The 23,527-nt window shown below is 44.7% G+C and overlaps 3 protein-coding genes across 5 annotated transcripts; all 3 read right to left on the bottom strand.

Moving 5' to 3' along the window:
* Nucleotides 1-381: 381 nt before the first annotated feature.
* On the bottom strand, nt 382-4,946 carry LOC120649414 (DEAD-box ATP-dependent RNA helicase 27-like). Of its 2 annotated transcripts, XM_039926205.1 has the most exons (13): nt 4,376-4,946; nt 3,954-4,139; nt 3,479-3,664; nt 2,580-2,663; nt 2,434-2,475; nt 2,257-2,346; nt 1,879-2,178; nt 1,760-1,798; nt 1,579-1,683; nt 1,423-1,491; nt 1,212-1,337; nt 920-956; nt 382-813 (listed from the first exon to the last, which is right to left on the bottom strand). In XM_039926205.1, exons 1-13 carry the CDS (start codon nt 4,850-4,852, stop codon nt 623-625), a joined length of 1,932 nt encoding a protein of 643 aa, XP_039782139.1. In that variant the 5' UTR covers nt 4,853-4,946; the 3' UTR covers nt 382-622. The 2 variants fall into 2 exon arrangements, with proteins under 2 accessions (XP_039782139.1, XP_039782140.1); XM_039926206.1 differs by lacking the exon at nt 920-956 and having other exon boundaries at nt 4,376-4,944.
* Nucleotides 4,947-9,441: 4,495 nt separating this feature from the next.
* LOC120649412 (DDT domain-containing protein DDR4-like) lies at nt 9,442-15,901 on the bottom strand. 2 transcript variants are annotated; one of them, XM_039926202.1, is made up of 12 exons: nt 15,362-15,901; nt 15,117-15,227; nt 14,265-14,351; nt 14,141-14,178; nt 13,969-14,050; nt 13,039-13,145; nt 12,776-12,947; nt 11,961-12,053; nt 11,744-11,867; nt 10,957-10,999; nt 10,734-10,859; nt 9,442-10,647 (listed from the first exon to the last, which is right to left on the bottom strand). In XM_039926202.1, the coding sequence occupies exons 1-12, from the start codon at nt 15,674-15,676 to the stop codon at nt 9,957-9,959; spliced, it is 1,989 nt and encodes a 662-aa protein (XP_039782136.1). In that variant the 5' UTR covers nt 15,677-15,901; the 3' UTR covers nt 9,442-9,956. The 2 variants fall into 2 exon arrangements, with proteins under 2 accessions (XP_039782136.1, XP_039782135.1); XM_039926201.1 differs by having other exon boundaries at nt 9,442-10,653; nt 15,362-15,899.
* A 305-nt stretch (nt 15,902-16,206) lies between these two features.
* On the bottom strand, nt 16,207-19,410 carry LOC120649413 (transcription factor BHLH089-like). The gene is made up of 6 exons (XM_039926203.1): nt 18,996-19,410; nt 17,512-17,715; nt 17,290-17,355; nt 17,112-17,180; nt 16,955-17,026; nt 16,207-16,642 (listed from the first exon to the last, which is right to left on the bottom strand). Exons 1-6 carry the CDS (start codon nt 19,215-19,217, stop codon nt 16,508-16,510), a joined length of 768 nt encoding a protein of 255 aa, XP_039782137.1. The 5' UTR covers nt 19,218-19,410; the 3' UTR covers nt 16,207-16,507.
* Between the last annotated feature and the right edge of the window lie 4,117 nt (nt 19,411-23,527).

Below are 23,527 nucleotides of genomic sequence, written 5' to 3'. Positions count from 1 at the left end.
CGAACCCCGACCGCGGCGTGGGCATCGGGGCCACCCGTAAGGTAACCTACCCGGAGAGATCTGCGAGCAGAGGCTGATACTGAAAGCGTTGGACGATCCAGCAGCAGCTCGTAGTGAGGACCCTGAACCTAAACAAATCTGCAGGCTGGAGGCTGCGGCAAATCAAACGCGTCGGCGGCAGCACAGGCTGGCGTTCGTGCAGCCTGAAAATCATAGCCAGGCAAGATTCACCATCGCTACCGCGCACTGCTTGGCAACGACAACATGAGTTGGCACTGCTGACGAGTGTTTGCTCATTTGCAGCCCAGCTTTTCCTAGTTGAACCCAAACTATGCTGCTATACCACAGTAAAATCCGGCAAAAACTAGTGTGCAGTCTCACGGGCAAAAACTAGTGACAGCACTATGAAATAAAGAATCCACTGTATGGGCAATTGCATTTTACACTCTAAAGAGGCAACACATCGAGCAATCATCCACTAAGACAAAAGATAATATCTCACCCACTCTAGCATCAAGTGATCTGTCAAAATTTTCCAAAGCCAGGAAACATTAAGCCTTGGTATAGTGGGATTACACGAACCATGAAAGGCTCTTCTTTCTAAAACCTCGCAACCTGTCTTTTACCAACACCACCATCTCTGTCCTTTCTTCCACCATCTCTGTCCTTTCTTCCATAAGGATTTGAAGGGCTGATACCATGCCTCTTCCCACCATCTAATCTCCTCATCTTCTTCCGATGTTTTGCAGCACTGCTCTCCAGGTCCAGATTCACCTTTGGAGGGTTTCTGAAACAGAATGATGCAGCTACTTTCTGCAAGACAGCAAGGAATTCGACATAAGATTATTGAGTTTTCTGTATGGTAACAAAACCTGGCAATCCATATGCCATTAGGTCATGCCATTAAAATCCATAAAACCTGGAGGGTTTCTGAAACAGAATGATGCAGCTACTTTCTGCAAGACAGCAAGGAATTTAACATAAGATTATTGAGTTTTCTGTAAGGTGACAACCTATCCATATGCCATTAAGTCATGCTCATTTTCATGCCGTTGATGCAATACAGAGTATATATGAAATAGAATCATTTATCTTATACCACTGGGACAACTGATATTTACATTCTCTACTAGCTTGAATGTTTCAAGGGATAAACTGCACTTTAGGAAATATCCAATGTGCAATAAATGATAACTTTACAGAACATTTACCTGCAGATCAAGTTGATGGACGTTAAAAATGTCTTTCATAGAGTGAGAGTCATAAGCCAAAACGTAGGATCTGTAGGCTTCTTTTGCAGACTGGTTCAAAAAGTAATTGTCGCTAACAATTTTCTCCTGCTCAACAATAAAAGTTATAATTATAACAACTACATGAAAAAGGAAGGGAAACTGGATGGTTATTATGAAAGAATATACTTACAAGGTGTGATTGCAAATTCGGCACATTCTTTTGATTGAACTCATATTCTGTAAGGGTAACCCTGGCTGCCTGCAGACAACCAATACATATGTGAATTCTCATAATTTGGGCGGTGTCGGAGGGGGGGGGGGCATATATTATGTTGTTCACACATGCCTTCAAGTAAATGAGAAATTTCAATTCTTCTGGTAGTAAGAACAGCAATGCACTTCCCTTTCCTTTGTCACCACGGGCAGTACGACCCACTCTGTGAATGTAATCCTGAAAGTGAAATTCCATATTGCAGTTAAGAGGAAGAGAGTAGTAAATTTCAATCAAGCTCTTTAGAATCACCAACCTTTGGTTCATCTGGAGGATCATATTGCACGATATAATCCTAAAGAAGGCATCAGATGCTTCAGTTAGCAGGGTATAAAAACAGGTCCAATGCTAAAAAATAACAGGTCAAAACCTCACCACATCAGGGATATCAAGTCCACGTGCAGCTACATTGGTGCACAATAAAATGCCCTTTTCTGCCTTGCAGAAGTCAAAGAATGTTGTAGTTCGTTTCTGTTGCTTCTGTTTCCCATGGATATCAGAACACTCTATCCCAAGGAAATTCAGAAGTTCCCAGTGGAACTTGACTGAATTACATGATGAAAAGAACACCATGACCTTCTTATTCTGTTTCTTTTTGAGGAAAGCATATAGAACCAAGAACCTCTTCTCACTAGAAATGATACAATACCCCTGCTGCAAGCCTTCAACAGTAGCCTGCCGAAGAATCAAAGGTTACTTTTCCAACAAAATACTCTTAAAAACATAGAATAGCCTGCTGGCGGAGTTCCTTACCTTTGACTTATCATCATCAACTCCAACATAAACTGGTTTTTCCTTACTTTCTTCATTCTTCTCAAATGATAATTTAGCAAAATTTTCAACCTGCCAGATACATCAAAGCATAAGAAGAGAAACTTATAGAGATCAAGAATGAGAAGTGTGAATAATCTGGATAACAGATTTACCAACCTCTGGAGTCTGTGTAGCAGAAAAAAGAACAGTCTGCCTATTCTGCATATCATTCATAATGCAAAGAAAGAAATAAAACATTATGTCAGTGCAAAGTTATGAGCTACATTGTGCATATAAAATGAGAGTAACAAGAGCTCATATACCTGAGGTAGGCGTTTAAATATTTGTTTCATATCTTCCTCAAAGTTTTGCTCAAGTATGCGATCAGCTTCATCAATTACAAGGCACTGCAAAATTAATAAAGTGACTGTCAAAGATATACAAAGCAAATGGGATGGTCAGTCATAGCATATTGGAATTCACGGTCATGAATAAGGTTTAACATTTCCATGTAAACAAAAACAAATGGCGCGTGAAAACCCAGGAAGCTAATGATGCTAGAAGGCATCCCAGCCCAGCCCGCCAAATCTTACATGCTGGGCCCATCCCAGACAAACAGTATGTGTAGAACACAGTCTCCAATCAGATAATAGAATAAATTGATTTTTGGGGTGCTGCTGTTAGAGTACAATAACCAATACATGCAATACAAGTTTTAGCTACCTAAAATATTTATCAGCTATTCCACCAACAATTTTTCACATTAGAAACAAAACTAAATCAACAAACATGGTGGGACTTACAAACCCCACAGAAACATATTAGAGATGAAAATGGCTTAATGAAGATAGAAAATCGGCAAGGATTTGGTAGAATGAATAATGAACCAAGAAGAAAGCAGTATTACTGATGTTTACATATAACTCATATAATTATAATCAGAAACAAATTTATCTAGATTCTAGTTTAATTTTCACACCTAAGCATGCAGTCATGGACAATAACAGCAGATGGTATAAACCAAAAGAATGTGTTTGTAATGTAGTGGATAAGCAGGACTGATGTAAAAAAGTACGTGTATAGCACACTACTACACTAGAGGTATGCAATTGCAAGTTTGCGTTTGTTTGCTTAATGCGGCAACTTAAAAACGAAGTGCCACTTCAACAGACAGATTTTCCACAAACTTTGGAATGAAAGTGCCAGAAAGAAGTTCCATTACCTTTAGCCTTTTGTATATGAAACTCTTGGTATTTTGTAGATGGTCCAAAAGCCTGCCTGGGGTAGCAACTAATAAATTGACCCCCTTCGCAAGATGATCAGCCTCACTTCTCCGGTTATTACCACCAATGACATATCCAAGAGTTTGCGAATGATGCTTCATTAACTCCTTAGCGACATTGTGTGTCTAGAGAAAATGAATCAACAATGATTAAGAAAGTGACATACATAAGCTCGATTCGTTAACAATTTTTTTCAGAATATCGGAACTGGAACCATAGAAAAATTAGATACTTCTACATTTACATTTTCAAGTTCCACAATTTTTCCATTTTTGAGAAACATTGTCTTACACAGTGTAATTAATATCTCAGTTGACACATCTCTGTTTCTCATTTACAGCATTCAAATATGTGAACTCGAAAGGAATACAGGAAATCAGCATTGACAGAAATCAGCATCGACAAACCATATACCTGGATAGCAAGCTCCCTTGTCGGGCAAACCACAATAACTCCAGTCCCGTTCCTCGGTGAGAAGCGCAGATGAAAGAGCAGCTCAATTGCTGGTATAAGGAACGCAAGAGTCTTCCCTGATCCAGTTTTGGCTGCGCCCATCACATCCTTTCCTTCCAACAGATGTGGTATTGATCTAGCTTGAATCTGCAGGCATGAAAATAACCACACCCCCATGTCACTTATTAATACTAAAATCAAACAGACCGACCCACCTAACACAAACTTTAATAGAAATAGTTTAACTTTTATGCAGTCAATCTATCTCTGTCAAAAACAACACAAAGAAGGTAAACAATTGCAGACTTGCGACGAGCACAAAAGCAATTCTCATAAAGAGTACGCCTATGCAATGGCACAATTTAAACAGTGCTAGGCGGTACCTGAGTGAGGTGGGTGTAGTTCATCTCTCTGATGGCCTTGGCAGTGAGCTCAGAGATGGGGAGCTCCGAGAAGAGCTTGTTTGAGAGAATCCCGCTCCCCTCCCCCTTCTTCTTCGGATCTTTCTTCTTCACCTTCTTTTCCTCTTTCTCCTCCTCCTTTTCCTTCGTCTTTTCCTCCTCCTTCACCTGCTCCCTTTTCTTCTTCTTTTCCTTTTTTTCCTCCTCCTTCACCGTCTCTTTCACCTCCTCCTCCTCTTCGCTCTCGTCCTCATCCTCCACATCCTCATCGCTCCCCTCCTCCTCCTCCTCCTCGCTTTCTGCCTCCTCCTGCCTCTCCTCTTCCTCCTCGTCGCCGTCGGAGGTGGTGTCGTACACCGCCTCCTCCTCCTCAGAGTCCGATTCCGGCTGGGAGACGACGGGCTGCTTCCGCTTCTTCGACGGCCTGGCCGAGCTCATGGTCGCCGCTGCGGGGCACATGGCGGAGGCGGCGGCGGGCGGGCGGGCAGTAAGGGAACGGCACGCCTTCGCTAGGGTTTTAGGAGCGTAACGGCGAGAGGGGGTTGGTATTAACGGCAGCCGGCAGGGGTCTCGGCCTCTATGGCTCTCGGCCTCCCGGTCCGCTAAAATAGGAACGCGGCCCGCCCAACAATACAGCTGTAAGTCTATATGGGCCAGGCCACTTTCAGTTTCTGGAGACTTCCTTTTTTATTTTTACTTTATAAATATTTATTATAGGAGTATAAAAGGGAACTGCCATCTTGAGGGTTTAGGGTTTCCAATTCCAAGGTACTCCGTGTAACTAGGTTCGACTTAAGCGTTGGGATACTTTTATCATGGTACATGTTTTTAAAATTTAATTTGAATATTAATTTAGTTAATATCTAATATATTTTCGAATTAAAATTTAATTAGTTTTTAAAATCACGTGCTTGTCAACCGTGCATATATGCTTGTAACTATATAAGATGCTAAATTCAAATACGGTTCCATTCAGGCACGTGCAGTTAACACCAATTCATCCAAATTTTAAATTAGGAAATACCATTGTCTGCCAGTCGCTACTAACGGGCTTCCGATTCACAATCTGTCGCATGAACAAATTTCACTCAGTGCAGCTGTAATATTGGAGAACCAGGCATCAAAGTTCAACTTCCAATTCCAAGTAAACAAACCCGAAAACTACTGACGAGGTTGAGCACTAGCAAATTACCGCATATAGAAACAGAGGCTACAGTGAAATTAAGCCTAATGCAGATGCACAGAAGGGGAAAGCGAAATGTTTTGCAGCGAATCAAGTAGAAAAGGGACAAAACTGATGGCGACAGCCGATAGACAGCGTAGGCATTCTGTAACCAGGCGCAATTGCTCCCGATCACTGTTTATACATGGAGGAGATACAAATGCAGGTGTCACAATTGTACAGCGCCAATCGACACGTGCTGTGTGCCTAGTGTACATCTCACCATGACCTCCATGTTAGAAGCTCAATTCTAAATTCTCGTTGAGCCGAGAGGATGACAATGAACTTAGAGCAATTTTCTGATTTTCTCATATTCACAAACTCAAAGCCATACCAACCCAAGGGGCTGGGGATACATACTTATAGACAGCCAGAGCAAGCAGCCAAAGATTGCTGCAGCGAGGCAGCAGACAAGCAAAAGATGCTGAGTGCTAGTCTAAAATGCTAGTCAAAAGAACTAAAGCTAGATGTTGTCCTAGCAAACTGACTGTCCTAGCAAACTGACTGTCCTAGCAAACTAAAAAATATACTAAAGAAATAGATGCTCTAGTCCTTGCAAGGACCGTATGCCTTATCCATCCAGCACAAAGACTTATCCATCATTCTCCCCCTAAGTCTCGTGGGTCGTCTTGTGGGAAGATTGGACCATCCCGGTCCTGGAGCAGAGCTCACAGAACTTGATCCTCCCAAAGGGTTTGGTGAGCAAGTCTGCAAGCTGGTCCTTGGTGTTGATGTAGCTTGCCTTGATGCTCTCGTCCTCCAAACAGCATCGGATGAAGTGGTACCTCACCCGGATGTGCTTGCTCCGTTCATGGAAAACGGGGTTCTTTACCAGGGCCAGAGAGGACTTGCTATCCATCCTGAGCTCCACCGTTTCAGTGTCTCTGCCGAGGAGATCACCATGCAGTCAAGCGAGCCAGAGCGCCTGAGTCGAAGCGGTGGAGGCCGCTATGTACTCAGCCTCGCAGCTGGACAGAGCCACCACCTGCTGCTTGACCGACTGCCAGCTAACAAGGCACTCGCCGAGGAAGAAGAGGATCCCGCTTGTGCTCTTGCTGGTGTCGATGTCGCCGGCGTGGTCGCTGTCGCTGTACCCGATGAAGTGTGCCGCCCCAGGGCACCTCGGGTAGTGGAGGCCGTGGTCGAGAGTCCCCGCAACATAGCGGACGATCCTCTTCACAGCCTGCTGGTGCTCCGTCGTCGGTCGCTGCATGAACCGACTAACGTAGCCGACGGAGAACGCCAAGTCCGGCCGTGTGCGGGCGAGATAGCGAAGGCTCCCCACAAGGCGCCGGTACTGGGTGTAACGACCCGGCCCGAGATAACGGCTAAGATCTACTCTACACGTTGAGTAGACCACACCTGCTAATTAACTCTATTGCGCTTTCGTCCTCGCTTCGCGCAAAAGGATCGATCCGGAGTTAACAGCTTCTCACGACCGGCTATTTAAGTCGGTCTGTCTCATGTTCGGTTTCCCGTATGGGACTAAACTGGGAATACTGTGCCGGAGCTACAGTAGTAAGATCTACTCTACACGTTGAGTAGACCACACATGCTAATTAACTCTCTTACGCTTTCATCCTCGCTTCGCGCAAAAGGATCGATCCGAAGTTAACAGCTTCTCGCGACCGGCTATTTAAGTCGGTCTGTCTCATGTTCGGTTTCCCGTATGGGACTAAACTGGGAATACTGTGCCGGAGCTAGAGTAGCCGTGCTACAGTAACTCGAATTCAGCCCGGCCCAACTGGCCACGGGCTGTCACACTGGGTGGCGTCCACCTCCTCCGCCGTGCTCTCACGGCTCAGCTTCAGCCTCTCCTCCATCGGAGTGAGAGATGGGTTGCAATCGGTGAGCCCAGCTAGCTCAACGACGCGCTTGGCGTAGGCGGTCTATCGAAGCGTGATCCCGGAGTCGTCCTGGTTCACCTCGATCCCCAGGTAGAAGGAGAGAGGCCCCAGGTCGCTCATCTGGAAGGTGGCCTTCATCTCTTCCTTGAACGCCGCCACCTCCGCATCCTTGGTGCCGGTGATCACCAAGTCGTCGACGTAGACACCCACCAGCAGGGCATTTGCTCCATTGCCCCACCGGTAGATGGCCGCCTCGTGCGGGCTTTGCTCGAAGCCCATCCCCTTGAGCGTGGAATCCAACTTGGCATTCCACGCCCGCGGTGCCTGCCGCAAGCCATAGAGGGACTTGCGCAGGCGTAGCATCTTGCCCTCCTTGCCGGGGATCGCGAATCCCACGGCTGGTGCACGTAGACCTCCTCCTTCAAGTCGCCGTTGAGAAACGCCAACTTGACATCCATGTGATGGACGCGCCAGCCCTCCTGGGCAGCCAGTGCAAGGAGGAGTCGCACGGACTCCATCCGTGCCACGAGAGCGAAGGCATCGTCGAAGTCGACTCCTTCTTGCTGCACGAAACCTCGTGCCACCAGGCGAGCCTTGTGCTTGACGACGGTGCCGGCCTCATCCCTCTTCAGCTTGAACACCCACTTAAGGGTGATCGCGCGGTGACCCCGAGGGAGATCAGCAAGCTCCCAAGTGCAGTTCTTCTCAACCGCGTCCATCTCCGACTGCATCGCGGCACGCCATGCCGCGTGTCCCTCGGCCTCTGCGAAAGACCGAGGCTCGCCGTCGTCGCACGCGAGGTGCAACTGCGCCTCCAGGTCGTGAGGCACCAGTCCCGGCACCGGCTGATGGCCGAGAAGGTCCTCCATCGTACGGTACCGCAACGGCTCGCCGTCGTGGTACACGTCGACGCGCTCCTCGTCGTGAGAGAGCGGAGTAGCGAACTCTACTGGGCTGTGCTCAGCATGAGCAGGTGTCGGAGTAGACGTGCCCGGAGGAGTGGCTATCGGTACTGGAGTGCGTGGCGTCACCGGCTGTGGTGGTGCAGGCGAGGAACTCGTCGCAGCTGGAGTCGCGGCTGGAGAGCGTGGTGATGTCGGTGTAGCGGGCGCCGGAGTCGGTGGAGGCTCGGGGACTGGGGTAGGCACGCTCGTCGAAGAGGAGCTGCCTACTCCCCCAGCTCCCTCGAAGTGAACGTACTCGGCGGTGAAGTCGTCGTACGTCGGAGCCGAGCCATTGTCCACCGCCTTGTCCCACGCCCATCCTCGCCCTTCGTCGAACACAACGTCGCGCGCCGTGCGCACACGCTGTGTCTCCGGGTCGAGAATGCGGTAGGCCTTCGAGCCCTCCACGTAGCCGATGAACACTCCCGGAGTGCTCCTGTCGTCGAGCTTGCCGATGTGGCCAAGCTCCTTGGCGAACGCGAGGCAGCCGAAGACCCTCAGGTGGGAGACCGCTGGCTTGCGCCCGTGCCAAGCCTCATACGGCGTCATGCCATAGAGCGCCTTGGTGGGCGAGCAGTTGAGGATGTAGACGGCCGTCACCACCGCCTCTCCCCAGTACAAGGCCGGCACCCCCCTCTGCTTGAGGAGGGCCCGAGCCATCCCCACAACCGTCTGGTTGCGCCGCTCGACGACGTCGTTCTGCTGTGGGCTGTACGGTGCAGAATAGTGGCACTGGATGCCCTCATCCGCACAGTACGCCGCGAACTCTGCCGCCGTGAACTCGCCGCCGTTGTCGGTGCGCAGCACGCGCAACTTGCGGCCACTCTCCACCTCCGCAGCAGCCTGAGCACGCAGCCTGTAACCAGGCGCAATTGCTCCCGATCACTGTTTATACATGGAGGAGATACAAATGCAGGTGTGACAATTGTACAGCGCCAATCGACGCGTGATGTGTGCCTAGTGTACATCTCAGCATGACCTCCATGTTAAAAGCTCAATTCTAACTCTCATTGAGCTGAGGGGATGACAATGAACTTGGGGCAATTTTCTGGTTTTCTCATATTCACAAACTCAAAGCCATACCAACCCAAGGGGCTGGGGATACATACTTATAGGCAGCCAGGGCAGATAGCCAAAGATTGCTGCAGCGAAGCAGCAGTCAAGCAAAAGATGCTGAGTGGTAGTCTAAGATGCTAGTCAAAAGAACTAAAGCTAGATGCTGTCCTAGCAAACTAAAAAATATGCTAAAGGAATAGATGCTCTGGTCCTTGCAAGGACCCTATGCCTTATCCATCCAGCACAAAGACTTATCCATCACTCCAAGTATCAGATTGGGCCTGGCTTATCGGCAGGAAATTCAGCCACTGCGCTCATGGACCAGCTCAAACTCCTCGTTGGCACGACACTGGCGGTAGTTTGTAGCAGAAATATGCCCTTACAAGACCAATGTTGTATCACCATCTCATTGGACTCTTGTCCATCCATGCTAAAGCAAGCAATTTCACCGAGTATTTCATACTCAGGTGACAAAAAAGGGGTTCCCAGCACCTCTAATGTGCCGCAGAACATTTCTCATGACCATTATTTGGGTGCTCATCTTTCAGCAAGACCGGCGCATCATCAAGACCACCTACATGCACTTGCTCATTTAGGTCGAGGAATTTTCTCCGTACACTTTCACTCTCCCTGCTAGGAACAAGTGGCTTCTCTATGCGCCGTTGTCGTGCTTTATTCACTTCATCGTCTTCTTCCTCCCGGTCTTGGCTTGTTGTTGAGACCTCCATATCATTTTGTGCATCAGAGCCAACATCTGGATCGGATGCGCTGCATTTCTCTTGCTTTCCAAATTCTGTCTCTCTGCCAGAAATATCATATTGTTGATAGTTAATACGCGGACGAGTGGAGTGCTTACTGCGTCTGATGCCAATTTGGATTTCATCAGCAGATCTCAACTTGGTCCCTTGGGGATTGTGAAGTGGAAATCTTTTGTACCATTGGAGCTCATCTGCATCTTCACTCAAAGAATGAACCACTCTATTGCCACCATCACTGGTAACTTGTTCCAACTGAAACTCTTCGTCGTTTTCAGAAAGACCCGCCTTTTGCTGTTTTTTACTTCTAAGATATTCCTCATCATACACTGCTTCACCCATGATATCATCATCACTGTCAATGTTCAGGTCAATGTCTGATATGGCCTCCACAAAGTCTTTTGTGTACCTTTGAGATCTTTTTCTCTGCCTGTAACTATAACAGACCAACAAGTTTTAACTGGCTAATAAAATCTACAAGAGAAACAGATAAACACCACTAGTTAAAGGCCTTACCTACGATGAAGAGTTACTGCCTTCCCTTCACGATTGTTTGCTTGGTGATATGACTTTGCTGCAGATTCTCCATAGAATCCTTTACATAATGGCGAGGGACCAATCTCAGCAACATTCTTACTTTTCCTGTCAATAATATAGCCCAGAAAGTTGTTTCATGTTTGTGTTGTTTCTATAAATCCCTTAATAGATGAAGCTATCAAGAACAGAAAGATACACATACTTTGTTGTTTTTATGGCTTCATTTATTGAACGTTCATAATCATCTGCATGAAAAATTAAGAAAAAGCATCAGGACAACAAGAAAGCAGTATACACACTGGCCTTGTTCCCATACACCGTATGATACATCAAATGAACACATAGATAGTATGACTAGTATTACACATTCACAAACATGGTATGTACATGTAAAATTTGACCTAAACGAGGAAACCCTTTGATGAATAACTGCAATACCTTCATGATCCCAGTACAAGTTTTAACAGGTTACTAGGAAATGGTTAGCACTTGCTGACATTTACTAAGTATCAAATAATGAAATAATTAGATTTCTGGTAGCTTTATTAACATACAAGTTAGACCAGCTAGGTATAACAAACACAATAATTAGCTACTATTCAGGTGGTGAAAACACAAACCAGCAATGAGAAGCAGATTTACAGCTGCACAACTACACTTAGGTTAACGAGTTAGCTTTGCGAGTTCAAATCACAGGATGATTAGGAGACAGTAGTGACATGGCAATATTAATGCCGGAAATGATAATCAAACATCTAATATGAAGGAGTACATGAACAATAAAGCTATAACAACTAATCAGCACAAAACAGAGAAAAACCAATCTAGCCATTTGAACAGCTCAACCAGAAAATAAAATGGCTCAAATTGCTTGGGTGGCTATTTAATGATGAATCAAATGGCTCTCAACACCTGGCCGTAATTGAGTTGTAGGTTGTATGGAAGTATTTCCCTTTAATCAGCAATGTTAGATTCAGACTTGAAATTACCAAAAGTATAAGTGACACGCTTCCTTTCACGACGAGAGCGGCCAGATGTGAATCCATTCACTGTCAAGTAGCTGTCAAGGAGGAGTGCTTCTCTTTGTTGCTTTTTGAGCAGCTTCTCTTTCTTCTGCAAGACAAAACAATGGTAACTCGTTATAAAACGAGAATAGCAAGGCACTCTATTATTTGCCAACAATTTTAACTAGCTGCAGTGAAATACCTTATGAATCTTTTCTATCTCTGGAAGATAATTGAACTTCAGCTTCTTGCCAAGCGACACTTCTGTCCGGTTCCTACTTGAAAAGAGTTTTTCCTGAATAAGATCGGCATAAAAGAACTAATATCATTAAACTTTAGAAGTTTTATCAGGAGCAAAGCATATACAGATTTTCTGTCATATTCTTATTTGATTCATTGACATCACAAGTTTGCAGTTTGCTTTTGATAAGCTCTTCCAGTGTAAACTGTGACAGGGTGCTTGGAAGTATCTTGGAACTTGATTGCAAATGGATGGAAAGACACATTTAAATCAAAGTTGCCCCCAAAGTGTGGTATCATGTGGGCCAATACAACACTGCATGTTTATTCAAATTTTTTGCTAGCACACCCCAAGCTATATATTGGATTTAACTGTCATGAATTCATTTCTTCACCTTGGAATAATTGTAGGCTTGTAGCATCAGCATAAAACCTAGTGATACTTAACAACAAAAAACAGCCAGGAATCAGAAAAGGAGCATCCCTTCTCTACACAGACCGAAGAGTGAAGTGCTAATTTTTACACTTAATGACTAACTAACCATGATACAAAGCCATGGAAGTTCACCGATTCACAATACTCAAGCAAGGTCCACCATGTTTTTACAAGATGGCCATGACTGTTGAAAGGTCTTGTAACAACAATGGCCATTAACTTTTATTATCACAACATAATAATAATTGCAAGTGATTAGGTACAGGGAAAGATGAACTAATCATGGCTCCATTTATTAACAGAGAACCTAAAGAAATGTATATGATGAGCTCCAAACTTACCGCAGCTGTATTGAACTCATCAAAGTTGGATGCCACAGCCTCCCATTGATAGGATATAACTGGAACGCTTGAGGCTCCCTTTCCTTTAGTTCTTTTTGATGACTCCTTCGCATACTCCACTCGCCTAATTTCACGATACAACCGATGACCAAGAATTGGGTCATCTTCATACCTGCAGAGCAACAGATGAGTAGAAATGCCAAGTCCACAAAATATGCTTTAAAGTATGTTTCATATTTCTGTTGAAGTTGCTGTTTGCCCACCAGTATGAAATTCCATGTGAATCTCCACCAATTCGTTCTTTACGGAAGATGGGGAGCTGATAACCATGCCTCAAAGAACTGTCAATGAAGTTCCGAATATCCTCTTGCTGTAAATAGATGCAAGAAGATTCAGCACATATTTCAAACTAAAGCATGCATATAAACATGTTCACGGCTAGATTACTTTATCATTAAATTTGGGGCTATTTGCAAGCAGCTATATATAAACAGTGACAATGTGGGGATATTAAGAGCAACTACCAGCTCCCAAGGGGTGTTACATGAATTTTAATTGGAGTCTGGAGGATCAAATAAAACGCTTCACACAGGAATACATGACAAGAGGTGCTTATGTGCTCTCCTGAAAAGCGGGGGACACAATTTTAAAGCAAACTGAGGGTCAGCTTTGCAACCACTCACTACTCAATTATCATATCCCCACTTCAACATTTGTTCTGACAAGTTTTCTTTTCCTTTTTTTTGTTTATTTTACCTGAGAGGCTGATTTGTCCCTTCGCAATCATGATTTGTATCAAAAAAGCTCTGTTATAAATTGCTGTCTAGCATATGAAGCAACCTTGATTAATGATTAAGTCTTACCCTTACATGTTTTAGCAACAGCCTTGTTTTCAAATATTAACTAACAGAACATCTTCAATAAACTAAAGTTATGCTCTTATGATGTCAATTTTAGGATGGTACACAAACAGAAAAAGAAAAAAATTGCTGGAGACAGCATATATATTGTACTGATTAATCAATAGCCCAATAGAATATTTAGCAGAATCTGCAAAGATGCTGAATGTGATAACAGGATTAAAGAGAGTAGACTCTGGTCAACTAAACTACAATTAGTATAATTCCAAAAGGCAGAAGACACGGGTTCAATCGTTTTCTTTAAACATTTCGCAGAATAATAAGGGCACACACCTCACAACGTATATCACATATAGCTTTCAGGATCACTAATCGAGTTGCTGGATCAAGTGTCCTGTACAGTTCAATTTCCGCTCTGAACAAAGCAAAACAATTGAGCTGAAGTTATCAAATATGAGATAACAACTAGATATTCAGTTAAGGGACTACTGGGATAAGAACTCACCCATGTGAGGCAACAATCGGAAGATCGCCTTCTGCAACCTGCAGTTCTAACCATTATTAGCTCATCAACCAAATGCAGTTTCATCCGTCATGTAAAATTGAACTTGCTGAGGAACATCATATACCCAATGCCACCAGTTCTTCAATTTTTTACATAACACTGTTACCCATGTTCCACGTCCCATGGCCATCCGAGTCACTGGAGGAATTGACTGCAAAGATGCATAAAAATTATGTAGGATACTTGAAAAATTGGTTACTATGATTTGTAATCGAATCAGTAGTAGCAATGATGGACAAGCCAGACAGACTTTCAATTAATATGATGTAAATGTTCTAAAGCATGGTATTGTCATTTATGCCTCTTGTTATTATTTCTTCTGTTCCATTCCACACAGGTATATCTTTAGCGAAATTACCTGAACAGCATAGTCACTAGCAGTATATAGTAGGGGCAATGGAGCAGTGAAATGTTCATCCTGTATTATGAGGTGCATGTGGTTGACAGCTGTAGCAACACTGCATTCTCATTTGAAATAACCAAAATTTCTAGGTTCCTATAATTGATAATGCACTAACACATAGCAACAAAAATAACCAAAATTACTGGCAGAGTCCTGCAAAGAAGATCATCACATAGCAAGTAGACGCCATGATCCTTATTTCATGTATTTGAAAATATTAGTCATGAACACAATAAACAAACTAAATATGTAAAAATTGTTAAGCATCACTCCAGAATAAGGTAACCATGAGAACTTAGTATTTAACACCAGAAGATCTCAAAGAGCAATGAGGCATTGCTTGATGGAGTTATAGTAGCAGTATACATTCCTCCTATAACATTGCAAAACAACAGAATAGAAAGCATAATGCAAAGACCACTACCCCTAAAAAAACGCCTAAAGGCAGCAGGGCAGCAGCATAGTTAAAGTTCATGATGAAAACCAAAGTGACTTAAACAGGCACCGACTCACCTTTAACAGAGGCATATGCACGTCATCCAGTGTGCCATTGGGCGCTATGATCGCGTCCTCCAGCTCTTCTGCAGTGAACTCCACGGCAATGTTTAGCAATGGCCGGAACACCTACAGCTCCGAAGCAGATCAGCCATGTTACCCAAACAATCAACACACAAAGCAAAGCACTAAACCCGCTCCAAACTGAGGCCCGATGCAGCGGAAGGTTTAACGGTACCGAAGAGGAGAGCGAGAGCGCTTACGTGGAGGAAATTGAGGACGGTGGCGAGCTCCCACATGCAGCGTAGCCTCCACCGCGGCAGCTCAGCGGGCGACTCCGGCTCCACCACGAGCGGCGTCACCACGCGATACTCCGGCGTCTCGTCCCCCGCATTCCCGCTCCGCCTCGGCCTCGGCGGCGGAGGCGCTGGCGCTGGCGCGGGCGCGGGCGGCGGGGGCGCGTTCGGACGGTAGTGGCACGCGCGTGGAAACCGCGCCCTCCTCGGGGTCAGCGCCGCGGGATCCTCCCACGCAGCCGCCCGCTGCTGCTGATCCAGCGGCGGGGAGGCGGCCGCCATCGCCGGAGACCCCCGTTTGGAAGAGACGGATCGGGGATGGATCGGGGGTCGGGGTCAGGGTAGGGTTCGGGCTCGAGGGGGGAGGATGTCTCCGACTCACAGGAGGCGGGCAGCCTGGGTAGGTGGCGCCGAGGCAGTGGAAGCCATTGGAGGACCAAGCGAGAGGGAAGGGAAAGGAGTGAGGACTGAGGAACGGGGAAGAAGGCCGGGGGTGAAACCAGGGGTGTTGGGGAATAGATCAACAGAACCGTTACCGCGTTCGTAGGACAGGGGCAAGAGGGAGATTTCGCAAGCTGTGATGGGTTTTCGGGAGGTTTTGGTTGGGCATGGTCATCAGGGTGCACTGGAAGATCGGAAGGATCGGGCTGTACACTTACACAGGACACAAACACAAACACTGCGTTCGGCAGACTGGAGTGGTGTGAGAGAAAAACACTGTTACCTGACTAGTAGCTGGAGCGATGTGAGAGAAAAAAACTGTAGCGCTGGAGGGCTGGAGACCAGCCGAACGCAGTGAAAATCACAGCATCTTACATAGGAAACTGGTGCTCCCAGAAGAGGAGAAAAGACTGAATTATTCATCCGTCTTACAAACTTACGCCGATCTATAGAAATTCCATGGAACACATGAATAGGAGAAACTTCGTCGAGATTCAGATGGGAAAACGAAAATTGTAGTCCTCAAAATACATGTCCCCCACTGCATTACAGCTCCAAGCATGAATAAAACTGCGTTTGGAACATGACGGTTTCAAAAAAAAATTATCTAGAACCATGGGTTCGATTGATCATGGTTCACTTTATTAGAATGCTACTCTGGATTCATCTTGTTCATGATACCCTTTCATAGGCACCGCCGATCTGCATGTGAAGCCATTCCGAGGTCGATGTGCCATGCCCATATTCTCTTGGGGTTTGGGTATCAAATGTAAGCCCAGGAGCTGTGCTATAAGTCTGTGAAGCAAACTGCAAACAAGAAGGCCTTAAGTAAACATAACAAAAAATTAGAGAGGGGGGGGGGGCAGCACATTGCTTGTGGGAATACTGAAAAAAGGAAGGGCAAATCATATAGAGAAGGCTGAGAGCATTTGAGTAAGATATTTCAATGGTGTATTTTCTGGAAATTTGAACTAAAGCCCTATAACAATGAATGATTATTCAATTCAGAGGTGTAGATTTGTCAAAAGTTAAGTAATGCTTGCCGTGGCGCAGAAAAAAGCATATGAAAAATCGATAGGCAGATCTTGGTACTTCACAGCAATTTAAAAGTTGACTTACATCTTTGGTTGAAAATGCTTCAACTCCATTGCTCGCATGGGCATTAACCGCCTCAAGCTTCATTGACAAGAACTGCAACACGAAAATTATACCTTTAGCTTAAATATGAAGGGTAATGCAATTCCATAGGAGCAAAGTCTGTCCAAAACTGGCATACCTCAACTTGGCATTGCAAAGACTGGATGTAATTAATTATCTCGTCAAGTACTGATGCTTTCCCAATAACCTGACCCAGCAAACAAAAAATCATTAAGGCATTTACTGGGAGTGAACCTCAGGAATGGCACATGAGGCAACACAAACAATGCTGAATGCCTGTTGAGATCAAAGTGCACCTTGTTGCATCCAGGGACAAGATCTTGGAGAACTTTCATCCGTTCGCTTATTTTCTCACGCCGCGCCTGTAAAATGAACATGATCTTTTGGAGGTCAAGTTGGTGTTGTATGCATTCAATTACCTATAGCAACAATATTTCTACAATCCATTTTTACAAACTGATGTCGACACTGTAGCACATATGGGAATAGTCAAAACAAAAAATGCTGCAATCACTTACCCTTTCTGCAAGACTATGACTGTCAGTTGCTTGGCCCCTTCTTGCCCTGACATGAATGTAATCTTGTTTCGGTGGCTCTGGTGCTGGAGGGTTTTTACTAACAGCCTTGGCAGCACTTCTTGAGTCAGTTTCAGCCTCCGTTCTAACGTTGCCATTATTATCATTGGATTTATTTGTTTTGAAACGTTTTGCTCCTGAATCTGTCTGCTCATGAAAAAGATCAGGATAAGCGAGGGAAGGAACAATCACAACTTCAACTAGATAATTTTCTATTAAGATGAAACTAACATCTTATCATCTCAAAAGTAAAAAAAAAAGTTATATAAATTGCCATCATTCAGAACAGGATTTGTGAACATAAGGATCAACTGTCATTGCAACATGCCGATAAAATCACAGATCATATTGACCAATAATGATTCACCCACCAATATGATTAGATATGCCTTTTAACAATTTGTTGATACGAAATGCAAGGATAAATGCTGAAACATCGGTTCGCATTCATTCTAGTTCCAAACATTTGTAAATCTTTATACTGATGCACAATGGCGAAATTATATGGGACTGTGGAGTGAACCATGCCTAGCATTGCTGAGAATCTGAATTCCAGCGAAAACCTTTGTGGACCAACAATAGTTTGTCGGTAGTAAATTTTGAAGTTGATTGTACTTAATTGTTTGTCTAGCAAGTAGAAGCAGCTTTAATTTATTAGACCACCACAGTATGCACAAATCCAACAACAACAATGGCACTGAAAGTGGATGTATCAACTACCAAGCACATCTGCACATATACCATTCTAGCCAGTTTAAGCAATTGCCTCCTGAAGGTGTCATGCACTCAAGCCATCATGTTAGATTGAACAGAAAAAATCTGGCACCCTTAAACACTATGATACCACACTAAAAATGGAAGTGTGTACAGAGAAATTGTGCTTTCCGATCAAACCCTAGTATCTGAAAATGAAATTATATAACATGAGTATGACAGAATACATAAAGTTCAACCACATCAGGTACTTTTGCTAGTTGTATGAACTATGGAGTAACCTTTAATTTACATAGTTTCACTTGCTTCTAGTTAGCATTCCCATACTTTTTCAGGACTTTCTAAGCAGTTCATGACCCTTCGGAAACAAAATTAATTAATCTTATGCATCCAAAGTACATCAATTACATAATGTCTACAGTCAGCTACACCACTAGCAGCAGCTGCAATTGGCTCATTCAGGGCACACATTACCAAATCAAACTAAACAAAGTAAATTAAGATATAAATCCAGAGTAATACTGCCAAGAGTAGCACCACGAACACCGAGCTCAGTAGTGCAGATGATGAGATCACACCAGCATGCTCCGTCATGCACTAAATTATGATGCTACAATTTGCCCTGGAAACCTTCCAATTCCCACCCTGAAGTCCCATTGGCCCCAGCAACCCCAATGCCACACGGATCAGGACCAATGAGAGAGAGAACCTACCAAATCCTGACCGCCGCCGCCGCCGGAAGTGGAGACGATCCGGGACGAGTCGTCCTCGGACGCTGGGGTCTCCCTCTGCCTCCTCCGACCGGCGCCGCCTCCCCCGCGGCCGCCGCTGCTCTTCTCCGTGACGGCGGAGGTGGCCTCCACAGCTCGGCCGCCGCCCGCGGCGAGGTGCGGCGGGCGCCAGAGCTCCGCAGCGACCGCCGGGGCCGGGTCCATGGCGGCTGGCGGCGAAGCAACTCCCGACTCGCGGGGCGGGTCTAGGGTTTCGGAGGTGCGTGCGAAGGGAAGGGCTGCTGGTGGAGACTGGTGCGACCAGATCAGGGAGGTGGGGGGAGAGGGAGAGCTCGCAGTGGCACTGTGCCCACTTGCGGAGGAGAGAGCTCAGAGAAGGCTGGAAAAGGGTGGCGTAGAGGAGTAAAGAAATGGGGCCTCGGGATTTCGCCTCGCGGTGATTGGGGGTGTAGGGCTGACCCTGACAGGATGAGGGTAAAGTAAACGCGCTTTCACCGCTAAGCACGAGTAATTTATTTACTCCTATTAGCATCGTGTCCGTGCGTTGCTACAGACTTAGAAGTTTTTTGATGGAATAAAAGAGCATGAAAGTAAAAACAACCATGAAGCAATATACATTTATATAATCAAACATAGAATGAGATACACTTTTATTCTCACAAAATGGAAAAAGTTAAATACATAGCCACATGGGCATACGAGAGTTCATAAAATGAAGAAAAAACGTACGAGGTATCGAGATGCATTGACAGCAGGAATTCTAAATATCTTGATCATTGAGTCACTGCAACAATGGAGCCATCTGTTATCTGCGGTTTGAAAAATATTATAAACAGATTCTCATAATTATATTTGGGCATTTTACTGCAGCATGATTATCATGTTCATCAGCACTGCAAATGCAATATTGAGGGGTAAAACAACCTAGCTAATCATGCCGACCTATTTTAGCATATAAAACATGCAAGCAAATTATAAAGATCAAATGCAGTCTTGTTACAGTCAGATTCACAGTAATACAATATGCTTCCAATTATTTTTTAGTAGGCACAACCAGAAATTATAAAGATCAACCAACAAATGAAGATCCTATAGTTGAATCCTGTGAAAATAGTCCTACTATTATGTGAAAAAGCTTGTCTAGTGATACCATGCATTATTGAAGGAGACATATGTGAAAAGATTTCAGACACAGCACTGGGCACCTGGACCTGCACCTCCGCTCCCGACCTAGCACTGGGCCATTGAGAAGCGTCCACAGCGAGAAGGCAGTAGGTCTTGGAGGAGAAATAAACAGAGAATGATGATTCTAAATACTTCACATTCATAACCCTATAACCAAATTACTTATTCTTGAAATAAAAAACTGAACCACAAGTGTCGAGCTAAAATCACAATGGAAATAGGGATGTAGATGCATGGATGAACAGTATACCTTCTCCATCCTATTCAATAGCATTTCACTTGCATAGAGATGATGTGGTCCATGACCAAAGCTACTTACAAGCAAAGGCATTTCCTGCCTGAACATCTCCTCGAGGGCAGGTTCGCATTTCCCAATATCAGTGACACCATCTTGGGAATTGGTAGTTGCTCATACAGCTTCACAGCAAAGACTACACCACTCTTTCCTAAAACCACATGGCATGCAACATAAATATCACCATCTAGACAATCCATAGATTGATAAATGCACACAACACTTGGTCTTTCAATGACATTAGTCAAATTTGCTCAAGTTTTCATCAGATGTTATGTGGCAATGAACTCATTGCACAAATGTAGTTATGCACTATGCTGCCACAAAGGGACAGTGAAACCAATGTTAGCGCTGACTGTCTTTTGGAAAAAAAAAATTGACAAGTTAGGAGCGCATGGATGCGAACGCAAAACAACCAGACAACCATGACACGTGAAGTTCATCTACATACCACAAGGTAAAGATACAGCTTTAGATCTACAGATGATAGCCACGCGCGCTGTCGTGGTCACCGGCGGCTTCAAGTTGGGCATGATGATAGCCCTCTCTCAAAATGCCTCGCGCTGCCAGGGAGAACACAACCACGCGACTACCTCTACATCGAACACCCGGCAAGCACCACCGAGAACCAAGCTGTGGAGACGATCGGACGAACCTGTGTGGCAGCACAGCCTCGAGGACGCCGCCTTCACGAATGTGGAGGTGCCAGTCGTCGAGGCGCGTGATGACCAGCTGCTCCTGCTGCTGCGCCATGGCGGCGCGTCGGACCAGCAGCGCGGGGGAGGGGGCAACTCGACGTCGCGAAGTCGGCGGCCGCGCGGTGCGGCGCGGGGTGAGGGCGGCAGTGGCGGGCGATGCGAGTTGGACGTGGCGAGAACGGCGCCGCCGAGTCGGCGGCCGCGTGGAAAGGTGCGGAGATTGCGTGCGTCGGTGCGTGCGGGGCGTGGGAACGTGGGAGCCGGGTCAGACGGTTTGAGCGAGCGGTAAGCCCGAGGATCAGACGGCTAAAATTCGCAGGCGGCAGGACGACACGGGGTGGAGGATGACGGTCGCACGCACGGGCTTCACCGTCGCCCTCTTCGTTTTTTTAGTTGTAAGTAAGTATGTATGTATATAAGAGAAGATAGGTGGTTATAATTTGCACTCTGGTGCGTGGTAGACTGGTATTGTTGTGAAACACGTCGTCAACGTCGGATCGACTCTCTCTCTCAACAATCACACGGACACACGGAGACACAAGAACACAAGTACGAGAGACAAATCTTTATTCCTCAAATTCTTTCTTTTACAATGAACATATCTCTCATATATATATTCCAATCAAAGTCTAGAGTTTCGGTAAGAGCCCACAAACAAACCGGACTAGGAATAGGACTTTCAGTCTTTTCCTTTCCTTCTAGGATTCTTGTTTCCAAAGTTGATTTGTTTTACAACACTCCCCCTTGGGCGATTACCAATGATATTTTATGCCTCATCAAAAACTCCATCCGAAAACCCAGTGGGAAAAACGGTTCATTGGAGAAAAGAGTACATATATACCGTACTTGTTAATTGCACTTTATTGCCTCATTAAAAATCTTTATGAGAAACTTCAGAAAAACTCATAGTAGGAAAAGAGTACAATAATTATATAATATTCAAGATATTTATTGAATATTCTTCTGGAATAATCATTATGTCTTCTAGATAAGTTTATCAGGATTACTCAAGGAGTTCTCCCCCTGATTCTTGTATTTCTCTCAGTCTCCTCATGCCAAGTCCACGAACACATTTTTCAAAAATTGGTGGAGCTACTACTTTTGTGAATACATCTGCAAGATTATCACACGATTTGACACGAGTCACTTTTATTTCTCCATTCTTTTGCAAGTTATGTGTGTAGAAGAATTTAGGTGAAATATGCTTCGTGATATTTGACTTTATATACCCTGATTGTACTTGTGCAATACAAGCTGAGTTATCTTCATAGATAATAGTGGGGGTAGGCGCTATCATTATTCCGCATGCATTCTGTACATGCTGATGAATACGCCGAAGCCAGGTGCATTCCTTGGCTGCTTCATAAAGTGCTATAATTTCAGAATGGTTAGTAGATGTCGCTACCATAGTTTGCTTTGCTGATTTCCAAGAAATAGCTGTTCCACCACTAAGAAATACATATCCAGTCTGTGATAGTGCATTATGGGGATCAGAAAGATACCATGCATCCGTATATCCAATTATGTTGAGATCTTGTTTCTTCTGGAAATATAATCCAAGATCAATCGTGCCTCTTAGGTATCTAAGGATTCTTTTAATGCCATTCCAATGCTTTTTGGTTGGAGCTGAGCTGAACCTTGCAAGTAGGTTGACAGCAAATGCAATATCAGGTCTAGTACCATTCGCTAAATACATTAAAGCTCCAATGGCACTTAAGTAGGGATATCCTGATCCCAACAATTCCTCTCCATCTTCCCTTGGTCTAAAAGGGTCTTTCTCTATGTCGAGAGATCGCCCCATCATGGGTGTATGTTCTGGGTGTGCATTTTCATGATGAAATTTCTCTAATACCTTCTTGGTATAAGCAAACTGGTGCACTAAAATCCCTTCTTGGTTATGTTCTAGCTGCAGGCCTAAACAAAATGTAGTTTTACCTAAATCCTTCATTTCAAATTCAGATTTTAGGTATGAACTAGCTTCTTCAATATCCTCTGTGGTTCCTATGACATTCAGGTCATCAACATAAACTGATATTATACAAAAACCTTTGTTAGATTTTTGTATGAACACACAAGGACAATCATCATTCTTCAGGAATCCCTTTTCTTCGAGAAAATCGCTAAGACGATTATACCACATTCTTCCAGATTGTTTTAAACCATAAAGTGATCTTTGTAATTTCACACAATACATGTTACGTTTTGTTGGGTTAGGGACAGTAATTCCTTCAGGGACTTTCATATAAATATTTGCATCAAGTGACCCATATAAATATGCTGTCACGACATCCATTAATTTCATCTGCAAGTTCATACTTGCTGCCATAGATATTAAG

This window comes from Panicum virgatum, chromosome 9K (genome assembly GCF_016808335.1).
Source record: "Panicum virgatum strain AP13 chromosome 9K, P.virgatum_v5, whole genome shotgun sequence".
Classification (NCBI taxonomy): domain Eukaryota; kingdom Viridiplantae; phylum Streptophyta; class Magnoliopsida; order Poales; family Poaceae; genus Panicum; species Panicum virgatum.
Note: the sequence above shows the minus strand (reverse complement) of the source record. Positions and strands in the feature narration are given on the sequence as shown.

What these genes read in the sequence shown, in the direction of transcription:
- LOC120649414 (XM_039926205.1), bottom strand. Translation starts at nt 4,852, where the DNA reads ATGTGCCCCGCAGCGGCGACCATGAGCTCGGCCAGGCCGTCGAAGAAG. An exon ending in TCATATACAAAAGGCTAAAG is followed by an intron (nt 2,664 to 3,478) that starts GTAATGGAACTT and finishes TTAATTTTGCAG; the next exon opens with TGCCTTGTAATTGATGAAGC. An exon ending in TTGATGATGATAAGTCAAAG is followed by an intron (nt 2,179 to 2,256) that starts GTAAGGAACTCC and finishes ATTCTTCGGCAG; the next exon opens with GCTACTGTTGAAGGCTTGCA.
- LOC120649412 (XM_039926201.1), bottom strand. Translation starts at nt 15,676, where the DNA reads ATGGCGGCCGCCTCCCCGCCGCTGGATCAGCAGCAGCGGGCGGCTGCG. An exon ending in TGAAGAACTGGTGGCATTGG is followed by an intron (nt 14,179 to 14,264) that starts GTATATGATGTT and finishes TTAGAACTGCAG; the next exon opens with GTTGCAGAAGGCGATCTTCC. An exon ending in TCACATGGAATTTCATACTG is followed by an intron (nt 12,948 to 13,038) that starts GTGGGCAAACAG and finishes GTTGCTCTGCAG; the next exon opens with GTATGAAGATGACCCAATTC.
- LOC120649413 (XM_039926203.1), bottom strand. Translation starts at nt 19,217, where the DNA reads ATGGACCCGGCCCCGGCGGTCGCTGCGGAGCTCTGGCGCCCGCCGCAC. An exon ending in GCGGCGGCGGTCAGGATTTG is followed by an intron (nt 17,716 to 18,995) that starts GTAGGTTCTCTC and finishes TTTCATGAGCAG; the next exon opens with ACAGATTCAGGAGCAAAACG. An exon ending in GTCATAGTCTTGCAGAAAGG is followed by an intron (nt 17,356 to 17,511) that starts GTAAGTGATTGC and finishes TTCATTTTACAG; the next exon opens with GCGCGGCGTGAGAAAATAAG.